At 37.1% G+C, this 17172-nt stretch overlaps 1 protein-coding gene across 1 annotated transcript; it reads right to left on the bottom strand.

Moving 5' to 3' along the window:
- Positions 1–2915: 2915 nt before the first annotated feature.
- On the bottom strand, positions 2916–10420 carry LOC123231650 (fatty acid-binding protein 9-like). The gene is made up of 4 exons (XM_044657934.1): positions 10348–10420; positions 3967–4136; positions 3501–3602; positions 2916–2966 (listed from the first exon to the last, which is right to left on the bottom strand). The coding sequence occupies exons 1-4, from the start codon at positions 10418–10420 to the stop codon at positions 2916–2918; spliced, it is 396 nt and encodes a 131-aa protein (XP_044513869.1).
- Between the last annotated feature and the right edge of the window lie 6752 nt (positions 10421–17172).

The raw sequence follows: 17172 nt of genomic DNA, 5'->3' as shown, positions 1-17172 counted from the left end.
AAAGCTATTTCCAGCAGAATATAAGCCTTTTGAGGGCAAGGGCTACATTTGTTTTGTTTTGCTTTATTTTTTGTCTGCAGCACTAAGTGCAGTGCCTTAGACATATTAGTTATTTGGTAAATGTTCATCAATAATTGATTTTCTTTCAATTTCTTTGTCTGCAAAATGAAGCAAGTGATTTAGATGATCTAAAAGGTCCTTCTCATTGGTAACAATGGTAACAAATTCTGTGAGCCCATGGAGGAAGAACAGAAAATAACTCCAGATTTAGAATGAGAGGATTTGAACTCAAACCCCAGTCCTGTCACTTACTAGCTGTATGATCTTTGGAAAGTTATTTAGCCTCTCTGAGCTGTGCTTTCCCATATATAAGATGAGGAGGTTAGACTAGATGACCTCTATGGCTCATTCTAGATCTCCATCCATGATGACATGAAACCTTCCACATCTCCACTTATACCTTTTTCTTTTTGTACCTTATCCTTGAATTTTATCTTCACGTGATTATATAGTAGCAACATGACCCTCATTTTTTCTTTTCTTTTCTTTTAATTAATAAGAAATTATTTTCTCTCTTTCCCAATTACTTTCCTTATTTGAAAAATATAAGAAAAACAATCTATTTTCTCATCAAAAGAGGAAAACCTAGATCATGACTATTTACTCTAAAAATGTTAAATAGAGCAAATGATTATTTCTTAATGTATAAAATACTATACTTGGAGTCAAGAAGAATTCCATGTTAAACATGCACTACCTATGTGGACCGTAAGCAAGGAATTTACCTCTCTTGGCACACTGGCAAATGTTTTGGCAACCAACAAGACAAAAACTAAAACTCTGATTTGTAATTTCTGGAATATAAATAATCAAACTGAAAACTTATACAAGAAAGAATCTTTAGCACTCCCCTGCCCCTAGGGCTTTTTCTTCGACTGTAAAATGAAGGGGTTGGAACTGTTGATATCTAAGACTCATTTCCAACCACAAATCTAGGATTCTATGATCTTATTTAAATCTCCCTTTTTTATTCCCTTGCCATCTTAGGCACCCTCCATCTTTTCATGATTCATATTTCAGCTTCACCTATAGCATCCCAATCCCATCCAACCTTGATGTTGGCCTGGGAAAACACACATCTCTAGCAGCAGGACTTGGGAGGCTTCTGAAGGAGTATGTTTAGCTATAACAATCAAATTCTTGTTAAACAATTATAAATTCAGGCCTGCCCCATAATGAAGTGCCTTTCTGTGAAGGCCTGGTTGTCACAGTGTTGACATTTACACTAGCTTCACTATTTTAAATAGTTGAAATAACAGACAAGCGAGACAATGATTGCTTTTAAAAATACTCTTTGGTAATAGCTCCATGGCAATATATAATGTTCTCACTCTCTTCTCATTGCCTTTTATACCACGGGCACTTTTCCCAATCAATAACTGAATCTTCCACCATGAGTTTCAGCAGGGCCAGATCCCAGACAGAATTATGAAGCAATTTGAATTGATGGTTTGTGTTGGTATCATCTCTCTAGTCTTCTTTTTCCTCTTTCCTTTCTCCTTTTCCTATTCCAAAACCATCCCCAACATTCAGTGTTCTGGATTCCTCAAATAGAATGAATAGTTTTAATGTGTTGCTGCTCTAGGGACATTTTTATTTTATTTTAACAAAGATAATGGCTTAAATGAATAAACTTTTGATTGGACCACTCAGACAAAACTTGGGGTAAGGATATAAAAAGCAGTGGGGAGCTAGGTTGCTTGGTGGTTAGAGAACCACGCCTGGTTTCAAAACTAACATCAGACACTTCCTAGCTATGTGACCCAGGCAAGTCACTTAATTCCCCTGCCTAGGCCTTACTGCCTTAGAATCAATACTTGGTGTCAATTCTAAGATAGAAGGTGAGGGTTTGTTTGTTTTATTAAGTGCAATGAGGCACTTAAGGATCATAAAATGCAACAAAAATAATTTTACTAATAACAAAGAACAAAAAATATCCAATTCCAGGTTAAAAAGTCAGTATTTTATATAAAAAGACACTTCCCCTCCATCTTTGCTTTCACTAGAGTGACTGAGTAGGACAGGTTCCCTATAGGGCTATAGAGGCTTTGCTAAAACTTCCAACACCAATTTCACAAAGGAAGTCACACATGAAGAGTAGACATGGGTAGGTTTATGATTTGCCTCCTTGGAGGAAATTCCTGCATGCCTGAGACATGCACATATTGGAGTATTGAAGTGAGCAGAGAGATGCTTGAGAACACTGGAATCTTTCAATAATTCTCAAATCACAGCTTGAAAGTAGCTGCCTCCTTTACCTAGGGATGGTGTCAGCTCTAATTCTGTCATTAGAACTACTTCACAACCTGTCTCTATTCAGTTTTCTAGTCTCATAAAACATCACCCCCCCCTTTAACTCTCTCTGGATCAACAAAAACTGGTCTTCTTGTCCTTTCTCTATCCTGTATTTCATTTTCCCTTTGGGTAAGCCATCCATCAAACCCGGAATTCACTCCCTTCCCCCATTTCTGCCTCTTAAGTTTCCTAATTTCCTTCAAAGTTCAGCTCAAAAGCTATCTTGAAAAGGAAATTTTCCTTCTTCATCTACTAGTGACTCCTCCTTCCAAAGATTGTTTTGTACTATTTTATCATATCTTACACATATTTGCATGTATGCATTTTAGGTCCCCATAGAATATGACTTTTGTGAGGGCAAAGATTATTTCCTTTTGGTCTTTGTATTCTCTAGTGTCTGGAACATAGTAGGCACAAAACACATTTGTTGATTGATTGAAATCATACTTCATTTGGAAATTATTTACTGATTAAATTAATGTTGAGTAAATCATTGTTATTACTGGGTAATGGCTGCTTCTTTTTTTCAAATTCAGGATGCAATTTTTCTCAAAATTTCTTTATATCTTCTCGTAGATTCTAGTGCTCACAACATTATTCATGGTGCATACCTAGAGGTAAGAACATTTGTTATTATTTGTGCATAGAATAGAGTTAAAAGATCTGGTTTTGAATCCTGGGCTCCAACACTATCTGTGTGACTGTGAACGAGCCTCAATTTCTTAGCCTCAATTTCCCAGTGTCTTCTAAGGTCCCTTCCATATTTAAAGCTAAAACAGTTCTAAAGTTGTCATTGAATCCCCAGCCCAGAAAAAAAAAAGTGCAATTTAGAATATTCAAAGAAATTGGGAAATTTTCACAGAATCTCAGAATTAGGAGAGAACTTAGAGGTCATTCAGTCCAATCTGTATATGTGTAACCAATACCCAACCTTTGCTCAAAGACCTCTAATGAAGGAGAACATCCTACCTCCCAAGGTAACATTCGACTTTTAGATAATTCTCAGAGTTAGCCTTTTCTTACATGGAAACAAATATTTTCCTCTGCAACTTCTACCCCTCACTGCTAGTTCAGCTTTCTGTGACCAAAGAAAATTAAGATCAAATCTAACATTAAATGATTCTAGCTATTCATAAAAAACTTACCACCATCATTTTCCCATCCACAATTTTTCTTTTGATTGTGGTTTCCTTGCCTTGCCACTTCTGCACATGGACCAGGGTGTCATTTTCCAATGTTATGATGCTCTAGAAATCCACAAATGGCTTACTTTTAGAAATCAACAGACTGATAACTTTATTTCAGCATTTCCAAATCAACTTATGACTAAAAAATTAAAAAAAAACCTAGCTTGCGTTGAATAGCACTATTTTTTTTAATCTAATGGTATTTTTTTTTGCCATTTTAAACCATTAAACCAATTAGCGAAAGGAATAAGTCTGTTTATTGTGCTGAAAATCATCCTCAACAGAGCTGAAAAATTAATTACAGCAAATGCTTGATTCTGTGGCATGCAGTCAGTATATATATATAACTGCAAAACTGAGAATTCTTCAGGAAAGAAGAGCTCTCAGCCTTCCTGGAAACTTTTCCAGAAGCATTAGTGCTCACCTTCACTTCCCGGTTATCTGCCGTGGTCTCATCAAACTCCTGCCCCAGCTTAAAGGAGATCTCTGTGATTCTGACCATGTTAGTTTTGATGGTGAACATCTCACCTTTAGCACTGATAGTTACAGTGGGCTTTGCTAACCCTCCAACGTTCCTGGCCGCAAAGCTCATTCCTGCAAGCAAGACAGGGCAAGAAATCAGATGAAGCCAAGCATCTTAAGACTTCCATTTAAGTTAATAAACATTCATTAAGTACCTACTATGTGCCAGGTTAGTAAATACTAAGGGAATACAAAAAAGGGCAAAAGACAATTCCTGCCCTAAGGAGTTTGTAATCTAATTCCAAGTTTACAAATTTAAAGAAAAGGCTAAAATTAATCATTTAAAAAAGTTTTTAAATCTATTTTACCAGTATGCATTTTTATAACACATTGGAACCTTTCCTTGCTTCCTCTTTGCAATTTAAACATCAAGCTATCTGTTCCCATGCTATCACCTACTCCAAGGAAGCTCTTTGGCAGTGTGGGAAGCTATAATTCATTTCTCAGACAATTGGGTTTTATTTATAAAATCATTGCCTCAGTAATAATACTACCATAGACCTGGAAGAGGGAGGTAACACTACTTCTCAAGATATTCTCAGATTCATGCTTCATAGAAATCTTTGTCATTAGGAAAAAATTTTCATTCTACTTATTTGTTTGTTTGTTTATTTATTGCCTTTTTTTAATTACACAGAGAGACAATTTTTTACAATTGTTTTCTGACATTTTGTGTTGAAGATTTTCTTCCCCCCTCCTCTCCCACTCCTGAGGCAGTAAATGGTCTCTTATGGGTTGTATCAGTGCTTTCATAAAATACACATGCTAGGACATGATACCTATCACAGATGCAATAAAAACTCATGAAAGAAATAAAATGAAAGATAGCATCCTTTGATTTGTGGTCAGATTCCAACCGTGCCTTCTTTGGTTATGGATAATATTTTTTATTATAAGTCCTTTGGGGTTATCATGGGACCTTGTTTTGCTGATAATAGTTTAATCCTTCACAGTTGATCCTCACATAATATTTCTGTTACTGTCTATGCTCTTCTCCTGATTTTGCTCATTTCGCTGCATCAGTTCATATAATTCTTTCCATGTTCTTCCAAACTCATCCTGTTCACCTCCTCTTATGGCATAATTATATTCTATTACATCCTTGCAATTAGGACTTCGATGAGAGGAAGCATTGCACAGTAGATAGGGTACTGGACCTGGAGGCAGACATACCCAAGTTTGAATTCTTTGTCTAGCGCTCACACTCTAGCTATGAACAAAAGCACTTAACATACATCTCTGTAAACTGCGGAAGCTAATACCATACAGAACTATTGTGAGTAGAAATAGGTATCAAGTGATAACATGTGTACAACCCAGTGGAATTGCTTGTCAGCTCTGGGGGCGGGGGGTGTAACATAACAGAGGGAAAAGAGGAAGGGCAGAAAATGAATCATGTAACCATGAGAAAATATTTTTTAGATAAATAAATAAACAATTTTTAAAAAAAGAACCATTGTGATGTTGAAATATAACCTCTAAAGAGTTATACAAAAAGTGCATCATAAACTTGCATTTATGTAGTATTACAATAAGTTCTATAAATTACAGTAGAAGTATAAAGGTTTTTTAAACCCTTACCTTCTCTCTTAGTAACAATTCTAAGACAGAAAGACAAGGGCTAGGCAATGGAGGTTAAGTGACCTGCCCAGGGTCACACAGCTAAGAAGTATCTGAGGTTAGATTTTAACCCAGGACCTTCCAACTCCAGGTCCTGCTCTCTGTCCTCTGTTCTAGCTACCCGGCCCTAGAACTATAAGTTCCTCAAAACACTTTTCTTGGGAGCTCTGTAAGGTTGGAGGGGGTGGTGCATGTGTGTGTAGAGATATGTATATGTGTATATAAATATGCCAGGGAGATGGTGGTAAATGCTGTGTAAGTGACTCACCAGAAAAAATTTTATACATGGGGGCAGCTGGGTGACTCAGTGGATTGAAAGCCAAGCCTAGAGACAGGAGGTTCTGGGTTCAAATTTGGTCTCAGACTATTCCCAGCTGTGTGACTCTGGGCAAGTCACTTCATCCCCATTGCCTAGCCCTTACTATTCTTCTGCCTTGGAACCAATACACAGTATTGACTCTAAGATAGAAGGTAAGGGTTTAAAAATTAAAAAAAAATGTTTACATACTTTTAAAGTTAAATCTATATTATTAATATTTATTCAGTAATTTTCTTAAGTCTAGCCAATCAGTAAAAACACCAAGTCAAGCCCCAATTTGTAAAAATAATAATAACTAGCATTTATGTAGCATCTACTATGTGCCTGGCACTTTGCTAAGTATACTTTAGAAATAATCACATTCGTACCATTATTATCCCCATTTTACAGTTAATAAAATGAAATCAAAGAGATTAAGTGACTTGCTCTGGGTCACAAAGCTAATAAGTGTCTGAGATTGAATTTGAACTCAGTTCTTCCTGATTGTAAGCCCAACACTGCTGATTTGAAGTATTTACCTATTTCAGAGTTATAAATGTTTAAATTTTAATAATTAGCTTTTAAAACTGGTTTGTGCTGGTTTTAGCACACTCTTAATTATAACCATTTTGCAAATGGGGAACCTGAAGCTTAGGGGGAAAAACAAAACAAAACAAAAAACTTCCTAACAGTGTTAAAAAATGGGGTTGATCATTAGTTCCCTGTCTCATAAAGCCTTTGAGGAAAGGCTGGGTATCTCCAAGTTGAAAGGTCATAAAGGAGATTCTCACCCAGGTCCAGCTTGGGGTCCATTCAGACTCTGAGATCATATGATTCTATGTTTGGAAAGTATTACATGACTTATAGATAGTGCCAGAATTAAGAATGGTGCCTATTAGATTGAAAGTTCCTTGAGGGCAGGGTCTATCTTTTGTCCCTTTATGTATTCCCAGCATTTAGCATAGTATCAGGCACATAGGAGGCACCTAAAGAATCTTTGTTGATTGATTGACTGCCTAGATTCTAACTCTGACTTCTTTTGCTCACATTCCATCATACCACCTACTTTCATCATATGATTTAAGTTCTTAGGTCATTGCAGGATTAACCCAACATGTAGCAGCAATGTGCTAGAAACATATTTGGGAAGGAGACCTGCCATTACATCAGTATGGAAAAACTTCCAATGTGCAAACTCCCTTTACTGATACAGATAAATAGTTTGATTGTAATTTAGTCTAAAAAATCTCCTGGGACATTTGGTTGGTTAAGTTGTTAGTCTGTGTCAGAAAAGGGACCTGAACTTAGCTCTTTCTTCCTCCAAAGGCAATCTTGTAACCATTATGCCAATGTTTCTCTATGTACAGATTCAGGATAAGAAATATTTGAGCTAAACCTGCATCTTGTCTATATATGCTTTTTATTGTTGATGTATCTGTTTCATTAATCCAAGAAAATCAATCAGCAGTAGCACCAGCAAAACACAAACCTAGAGAGGAGCCCTCTGGTTGAAAGTAACTCTGGTAGTGCTTTTGGGTTAAAACATCACAGCCAAAATATCATGAAACTGTTGCAAAACGAGGAGAACATTATACCCAGTAACAGCAATATTACATGATGAGCATTTCTGAATGACTTAGCTATTTCTAGCAATACAATGATCCGAGAAGATCTTCAAGGGTTCATCATGAAAAATGATATCTGCCTTCAGAGAAAGAACCAATAGAATGCAGAACGAGACATACTATATTTCAATTTATTTCTTCATTTTTGTTTGTTTGAGTTCTTTTAAACAAAAGGATTAATATAGAAAGATGTTTTACATTATTATATGTAAACTCTTTGTCAGTGTTTGATGTCTCAGGGAGGGGGATGGAGAGAGAAAGAATGTGAGAATTTAGCTCAAAATTTAAAAAATGAAGATGAAAATTGTTTTTTCATGTAATTGAGGCAAAAATAAAATATTGATTTTTAAAAAGAAAACATAAATGAACCTATTCACACAGATTCATTTTAGTACCGTTCTGAGCAAATGAGACATAAAATGTTAGACCATAGGGAACTACTGGGAGATCAGATCTGAATATGATGGCCAAGCTCCAAAGGAGGTGTGTTATTCTCATTGCCTCTCCTCACTTCTCAGCTCCTGGCAACCTGCTTTCTTACTCACTATGCTACTAAAACTAGTCTCACAAAGGTTACCAGTGATGTCTTTTTTTTCCAAATCCTTAACTTCCCTCTTAGAGTTAGTTCTATGTACCAAATCTAAGGCAGAATAGTAGTAAGGACTAGGCAATGGGGGTTAAGTTACTTGCCCAGGGTCAAACAGTTAGGAAGTATCTGTGGTCAAGTTTGAACCCAAAACCTTTTGTCACCAGACCTCTCTATCCCCTGAACCACCTGGCTGCCCCTAACCAGTGAAGTCTTAATTGCCATATCACCTATCATTTTCTTGCCATCTGCAATTTTGGCACACCCTTCATCCTGATACCCTTTCCTACCTAACTCTCTAGAGCAGTGTTGGGCAAACTACAGCCCATGGGCCAGAAGGGACCCCCTGAAATGTTCTACCCCCACCCCCCCCACGACATTATTCCTAATCTGACGAATACAATGAGTAGGATACAATACAATGAAACTTCGAAAGAGTTGCCTTAGAAACAGACTGACAGATGAGCATTTCCTTTCCTTTTGCCCCCTCTTTAAAAAGTTTGCCTATCACTGGACTAGAGCATTACTCTCTCTTGGTTCACTTCCTATCTGACCAATCCTTCTCAGTCTCCTTTCCTGGATTATCATTTCAATCTTCAGTTACCTAAATATAGTATTTCTCCAAGTGTGGTGCTAGACTCTCTTCTCTCTTCTCTTTTCACATGCGTTTCCTTGATGATTATCTCTACCTGAAAAAATTCCATGATCCTCTCTATGTAGCTGACTCCCAGTCTACATCCAACTCTAAGTTTTCCTCCTGAACTCTAATCTCTAATTACCTACTAGACATCTCCATCTGGATGCCCTCAAATTCAGTATGTCCAAAATGGAATTCATGATAGTCTAACCTCGCCCTTCTTCCATACTTCCCTCTTTCTGCTGGGGGTCCCACCATTCTTCCAGATTCACTTTTGACTCTTCCTTCTCCTTTTTCCCCCATACCATCAATTGCTAAGTTCTATTTATTCTTCCTTTATAATCTCTCTCAAATCCATCTCTTTCTTTCCATCTGCTTTGCCACCATTATAATTCATTCACTTATTAATCCTTACCTGAGCATTTAATACTAGCTTCTACAGCATAATGCACATTTGTCCCTTCTCTCCATTTGGACAACCATTTTGGACAACCACCTGCTTAATTAGGATTCTCATTACCTCATCCCTGGGCCAGTTTAATACATCTAGGAGCAATTAGCATAAATAATGAATCCCTTCAAGTGGTTAATGTACTTGGATTCACAGTATTTGCAGTTATAATTATGTAAAATGTGGTCATCAGTTCTAGCCGATTAGAAATATGAGGTGTGAATTCAAATAATGTAACCACTTTATGAGATATTTGACCTAGATGTAGACTCCTAACTAGTCTTCCTGCTTGCAATATCTTCTCTCTCCAATCTATCTTCCACATACCTAGCAGACCAATCTTTGTAAGACTTAAGTCTGACAATATCTCCACCTAGTTTAAAAATATTCAACATCTATTTATTGCTTAGGATAAAATACAATCTCCTTATCCTGGTTTGTAAGATTCTCTACAAACTGGCCTTAGCCTCTGGTGGAGTAGCAAGACTGTTAAATCTGGAGGCCAAGGCCCTGAATTCAAATCCTGACATTGCCATGTGGTTTGGGTCACATCATTTAAATTATTTGGGCCTCAGTTTCCAGGTCTTGCTATATATAAAATCTGCAAGGTAGAGAAGGGGAGAAGTAATTTGAAGGTGAAGAAGTAGAGATACTATGACTTGTCCAAACAAATAATAGCTGATGGACATGAGTGTTCTCTTCTCTTGCCAGAAAACTTAGAGCTATACATTTATTACATATTCACCAGTTTTTCCCCAAAGCTTTGACTCTCTCCTCATATCTGAAAATACTGATCCCTATGGGAAGTTGCCTCCACTATTAACTAAGGAATATTTGCATAACATCTGAGTGTAGATTATTATAATCTATATGATTTTCAGCATATAGAAAACATTTCTCATCTCTCCACCACCCCCAGTTTAAAGCAATGTCATTCAGGGTTGCAATATATATTAAGTGACAGCTTTTTTTCAGGACAATACGGTATCACCTGGAAACCCAGAGGAAAGAAGAGAGAAGTTGTCATTCCCCCCTTTCAAAAAGGCTACAAAATGGTGCATCTTACCTAATTCTTTCAAGTAATTATCGAAGTTTTCACTAGAAACAAGTTTCCAGGTTCCCAAGAAAGGATCAAGCATCTTGGATAGTTCAGTGGAACAAGCAGCTCAAGCTAGGAGACCAAAGAATGGTATGAACTGCAGGGCCACCATGATGGCCTTTTAAAAGGCATCATTACCATGTGACTCCTTTGGCATCGCCAATAACAACAAGGCCTGGGATTCCCATTACCAACACTTGACTAATTTTTTTCACCACCAAATTAGGAATTTGAAATAACATGTAAAATTTGGTTTAGGTCAGTGATTATAGCTTCTAATTCTGTGACATACCCAGAGGACAAGGGATAAATATTACTTTGATAATGGCGGAGGCAATGTCCAATGGGAATGAGCTGCTGAGTCAGATTTGGGCAAAGAAACTGATGAACATCTAAAGATGAGACAACTCTAAATTTTCTGGCAACAGAAGAGAACACCCTTGTGTGCCTCATGTCCATCAGCTCTTTGTTTGGACAAGTCACATTGCCTCTGTTTCTTCATCTTCAAATTATTTCTCCCCTTCCCTACCTTACAGGGATGATGTGTAGTTCAGATAGTATCTAGAAAATGCTTACAGTTTCTTAGAGTGTTGGGTATGGTATTATTACTCCTAGTAATGTTACTAGGAGTAATAATTATCATTCTTCATCAACTTTAATTGGGGGTGAGCAGCAAAGGAAATAGTCTTTATTTGTGAACAGGTTACACTATGAGTTCCAAGAAGGGCATAGTGGTCAAGGAATAAACATTTATCATGGATGGAAAGACCATCACTGATGATTTACTGAAGATTTTACAGAAAACTTAAGTAAACAGAAAATTACAGTGATCTAAAGGGGAAGAGTGTGAATTATGTAATCATGGAAAAATATTCTAAATAAATAATTTTTTAAAAATAAAGTTATTTGTTCAATATATATACATATGTAAAATATATATATATATGTATATTTCAAAGGATACAATAGTCTTTAAAAATTGTGTTTCCTCTTTCTGCCTGATTTGGTAGCAGTCTTCCAGAAAGTGACCTGGTGTACAATTGATTCTCCCCTCTTCAGGGATTGTAGAAATGGGGGAAAAGTATAGAATTGTATTTCACAGTAAGATAATTATTCTTGTCCCTTTTAGTCAGTGGCTCATAAGTGTGGATGGTGGGGTCCACTGAACACCATTTAATAAATAAAATAAACTTTGCTCAAGAGAATGGAAAAAATTATAATAAGAGCTTGTTAGTACATGAACTCTCAGGAGAAGTTCTAGCTCAATTTAAACATTTAAATCTATAAAAAAAAAAAGACTTCTATAAATTAGTGATTTAATGGTTAAAAGCAAAACTTAAGCTACAGAACCAGAAACACTCCTACAAAAAAGATTGTGAATTTCTTGACTTTCTTTCACTCCTAGACTAAGAGAGATAAATCCTGACATGAGTTCCCCCAGCCTGCCAGGAAGAGAGAGATCTTACTGGGTGATCCTCTGCCCACCAAAGAAGAGGAGCAAACTGGTCCCTCTCACAGAACTGAAAGAGAAGGGAGAGAAAAGCTGGAAAGAAAAGACCAGTTCATGACCCAACAGCACAGAAAGTAAAGAGCTTGACAAGCTCTGAAACCATAAGTCTTTTTAAAAAATAAATCACAGAATCACAGAGTGGGAAAGAGCTTCAGAGGCACCACTGTCCAATTCTTATCTGAAAAAAAAAATATATATATATATAAATATATATATATATATATATATATGATCATCTAGGGTTTGAAGAGTTCCAGTTCTTTTTTTTTTTTTTAAGAGTTCCAGTTCTAACAGGAAAACACTACCTTCTAAAGCAGTCCATTACATTTTTTGTATGGAAGCAATTATTGAGAAATTTGCCCTTGTCAAACATAGGTCTACCTCTCTTAAAAGTCCAACCATTGTTCCTAATTTTACTGTCTGGAGCCAAACAGAGTAAATATAGCTCCTCATCCATATGTCAGCCCTTCAAATACTTGAAAACAGCCATCATCTCTCTATGACCACCAGTATTCCCTATCTCAGATGAATTCCTATATCTCCCATGCATTCTTGTATGTCATGATCTTGAAACACTTCATAATTTTGACTAGCCTTCTGTGAATACTTTCCATTTTGTCATTGTGTTTGCAAAATGGGCTTCCGCTATTAGTCCCAGTGTTCCATATGTGGGCTGAAGACTCTTCCCTCCCTTTTTTTGAATCCTAGGTTCTGTCTGTTCAGCCTAAGAACACATTAGCCTTCTGGATACCACATCACACTGTTGACACATATTGAACATGAAACCTACTCAGATCTTTTTTTTCAGGTGAGGAGTTGTCTAGTTATGCTTCTTATACTGGTGACAGTTTACTTTTTTTAACCCAAGTGCAATAGTCTACAGTAATCACCTCTCAATTTTATCATATCAGATTTGTACAATACTCCACTCTGCAAGAGTGGTGATTGTTATCCAGTATGTTAACTATCTCTCTTACTTTTGCAAGCTCTCTACATATGCCATTTGGGGCATTTATGTAACACATATATTTGGGGGAAAGAGGGTTACTATGTTCCTTTTCAAAGCCTGGTTGATATAATGCAGAGAGTAAGGTAAGTGGGAGCCAGGGGAGCAGACAACTATAAGAGGTGAGGAGTCGTTGTTAATGTGTTAAAATGAAAAAAATGTATATTTTTGCCCCGTTAGCACTTTACAAAGTGTGAAAAGATTCTCTTACTAGAACTAGAAAGTAGCTAGCTATTTGGCTGTAAAGCAGAGGCTACATGTCTGATGGCCTTTTAAAAATCAATGAGAGGGGATTGAGAGATCTAGAGATGGGAGGTCCTCAATTCAAATCTGGCCTCAGGTATTTCCTAGTTGTGTGACCCTGGGCAAGTCACTTTGCCCCCTTTGCCTAGCTCCTACTAGTTCTGCCTTAAAACTGATACATAGCTATTGAAGATAAGGGTTTTTTTTAAAAAAAATCAACCAGACAAGGACAGAAGGGAGAGAAATATATAGAACTGGAGGCAGGAAGCAGCATAAGGTATGTGACCTCTAACAATAAGGAAGAGAGATGCCAATGAATTTAAAAGCAAACTAGTCCTGGGAATCTCGAGTTAAGTTCCCTGAAAAACAGTTTGGCTATGTAACTTGGTCAGCAGAGATGATGTTCCCTGAGGAAACAGTGTTAGGATATGACAAGAAGACAAATTACTATCATATTTTGGTTCAGAGTCATGATCTGTTTCCAGAACTTTTTGTCCTTATGTCTAAATATTCTGTAATAATCTCCTGTAACCTGGATCCCAAAACTCATTAGTACTGACTCTCTCCTCATTGGTGGAGATCAATGTTGTATGCCTGAATGAGGAGTGTGACAGATTTGGTAAAAGAGGGAAAGCTCAAGTCTTTTTTAGTTTTCTTCAGGTCTCTTCAGTTTGCTCTAGACCAGTGGTTCCCAAACTTTTTTGGCCTACCTCCCCCATTCCAGAAAAAACATTACTTAGCCCCCTGGAAATTCATTTTTTTTAATTTTAATAGCAATTAATAGGAAAGATAAATGCACCTGTGGCCATCACCGCTTCCCTGGATCGCTGCAGCACCCACGGGGGGGGGGGGTGGTACCCACTTTGGGAATCACTGCTCTAGACCCTTTAGTTTTTTCAAATCTCTTCAGGTCTCTGTAGTCTAAGAAGACTCTTCCTTCACTCACTTCTGGCTTCCAACTTCAAGAAGAAAGATGGAAGAAGCCAACCTTACTCCAGCATGCTGAAGGAAAAGACTGGGAAGAAGATGACATGAGAGGAGCTGGCAATTTCCATCACGTCCCTATTACCAGTTTTGCTATGTTAGAGACTTTGGGGAACTTCCCTTAGGTTAGATCTAGGACACTCTCTCTTTTTTGAACTGAATTACTTTCCTTCACTCTATATTGTCTTCTATGTATTTCTATGTATTCTTCTGTATATATTCTCTCCGATTTCTGTTTTACTAGTTGATCTGGATAAATGTTTTGTTTTGTTTTTGCTACCTTCTCTCTCTCTCTCTCTCTCTCTCTCTCTCTCGATATATATACATATATTTGTTGTGAAACTACTGTTTGGTAGGTAAGGAATCAAGCCTTAGATATAAAAAATGGAGTCCCCATTAATGAAACAGTGATAAAAAGTTTGGTGTCAATTTAATAGTCACATTCCCCAAACTAGTAATACTTAAGGGAGCAACCAGATTATAATTCCAGCCTGGTACCTCCTATTTCCAAGGAGAGCAAAGTGCCTTCTGCTCTCCTCCTGGAAGGAAATAAAATCTTTGGAGAAGAGTTTGGGGGAGAAGGGAGTTAAAGACATCTTTTCTGCCTCCCTTTAACCTACCTAATGACACTGCCCTGCTAAATGTGGTAGACATTTTTATTATACTTCAATGACAGTCTCACTTCTGTTTTTGCATCTTGATATTTATCTAAATGCTCTCTAGCATACTTCCTCCATTTGGTTCCAGTATTTTTTACAGAATTATATTTTCTCCATATATAATGCTTCTTTACTATCTCTTTTTTTAATTTTTATTTAGAATACTTTTCCATGGTTACATGATTCATAATCCCACTCCTCTGCTTTCTCCTCCCCATCTCCCAAAGCTGACAAGCAGTTCCACTGGATTATACATGTATCATTGTTTAAAACATGTTTCTATGTTATTCATATTTGCGTAGAGTGATCTTTTAACATCAAAACCCTAATCATATCCCTATCGTACTACTTGATCGAGCATATATTTTTCTAATGCATTTCTGGTTTCACAGTTCATTCTCTGGATGTAGATAGCGTTCTTTCTCCTAAATTCCTATGGATTGTCCTGTATCACTGCATTGCTACATTGCTGTTAGTAGAAAAGTCTGTTACATTCAATTGTGCCATAATATATCAGTCTCTGTGTACAATGTTCTCCTGGTTCTGCTCCTTTCACTCTGCATCAATTCCTGGAAGTCTTTCCAGTTCACATGGAATTCCTCCAGTTCATTGTTCCTTTCAGCCCAATAATATTGCCTCACCAGCTATACCATAATTTATTCATTCATTCCCCAATTGATGGCACCCCCTCATTTTCCATTTTTTTTGCCACCACAAAGAGCATTGGCTATGAATATTGTACAAGTCTTTTTCCTTATCTCTTTGGGGTACTTTGCTATCTCTTTTCTGTATCATATTGCCAAAAAGGATGCACTTTCAAAGCCATATTCCAAATTTGGTCATGGTACACACAATTAACTTCCTTCTTTTTCAATTCTCTATTCCTCCTTCTCAGTTTTTCTTGAGAGTGGGAGACACTGTCAAATTTTAAGCAGATTTTGATTTAATCAAGCCAATGCTTTAGAGAAGTGTTGTTATTTTGGAGTTATAGAAAGGAGATATTAAAGAAGGAACAGAAGCTGAAAGTAAGGAAACCATATGACTCTTTCATCAGTCCAAGCAAAAGATCATAAAGGTGTCACCAGGAATACAGCAATTTGAGTGGAGTGGAGGGAAAGGAAGTGGACATGTGAGATATTGTACGAATCAAATCAGTAGAACTCAATAACCGATTGGGTCAAACCACTCCTGTCTTCTTTGCTAGATCATCATTCAGTTCATGCCCACTAACAGTGAGTGATCCCCAAGGTTCTGACCTTTGCTTTCTTCTCTCCTCCTTCTATATTTTACTATATGATAATCTTATCTGCTCCCATGAAGTCAGTCATCTTCTTAAACCAGATGACTCTCAGATTTGTCTGCCTGGTCCTACTTTCTAAGCACAGGTCTGGCCATATCAATTAATAAGAAGTCAACTCTAATGACTCCCGATTACCCACAGGATCAGTTATCAAATCCTCTTCATAGACTGGTCCCTTCCAACCTTACTACTCATATCTTGCTCCCCTGCATATGCTTTACAATCTAGTGACAGCAGTGTCCTTGATGTTCCTTGCACAAGACAATGCATCTACTCACTGAATTTTCACTAGTTCTTCCTTGTATTGGGAACTTTCTCCCTCCATGGGTCTATCTTCTGGTTTCCCAGTCTTCTTTTAGGTCTTGGCTAAAATCCCACCAAGAAGCCTTTCCCACTTCCCTTACCCTAGTGTTTTCCTTCAGAGATAATTTCCAGTATGTTCTGTATATATTTTGTTTGCACATAATTATTTGCTTTTTATATTCTATCAGATTGTGAGCTCTTTGAAAGGACTACTTTTACTTGACTTTGCAACTCCAGTTCTGCTTGGGTATGTGCTTAATAAATGCTTGTTGAAGGGCAGGTAGGTGGCTTAAGTGGATAGCCAGGCCAGGAATCAAGATGTCCTACATTAAAATCTGGCCTCAGATACTTCCTCTGTGACCCTGGAAAAGTCATTTAATCCCAACTATGCTGCTCTTATCACTCTTCTGCCTCAGAACTAATAACTGTAGCAATTCTAAGAGAGTGAGAGTTTTTTAAAAATGCCTGTCAACTTGGACTTTACTGTATTGATGGAACTCAATTTTATTTTTTTTTAAATATTTTCCCATAGTTACATATTTCATGTTCTTTCCCTCTCCACCTAACCCCCCTTAGTTGATGCACAATTCCACTGGGTTACATGTATCACTGATCAAGACCTAATTCCATATTATTGATAGTTGGACTAGAGTTATCATTTAGTGTCTACACACCCAATAATGTCCCTATCAGTCCATGTGTTCAAGTAGTTGTTTCTCCTCCCACAGTTCTTCCTCTGAATGTGGCTGGTTTTTTTTTCTTTCCATAAGTCCCTCAGTATTGTCCT

Source organism: Gracilinanus agilis, chromosome 1 (assembly GCF_016433145.1).
Source record: "Gracilinanus agilis isolate LMUSP501 chromosome 1, AgileGrace, whole genome shotgun sequence".
In the NCBI taxonomy this organism is placed as follows: domain Eukaryota; kingdom Metazoa; phylum Chordata; class Mammalia; order Didelphimorphia; family Didelphidae; genus Gracilinanus; species Gracilinanus agilis.
The sequence above is the reverse complement of the archived record's forward strand: the minus strand, read 5'-3'. Positions and strand labels throughout refer to the sequence as shown.

Excerpts from the sequence above, each read along its gene's own strand:
- LOC123231650 (XM_044657934.1), bottom strand. The coding sequence starts at position 10,420 with ATGCTTGATCCTTTCTTGGGAACCTGGAAACTTGTTTCTAGTGAAAAC. Across the intron at positions 4,137-10,347 it reads TAATTACTTGAAAGAATTAG|GAATGAGCTTTGCGGCCAGG; the intron begins GTAAGATGCACC and ends TCTTGCTTGCAG. Across the intron at positions 3,603-3,966 it reads CAGATAACCGGGAAGTGAAG|AGCATCATAACATTGGAAAA; the intron begins GTGAGCACTAAT and ends GTGGATTTCTAG.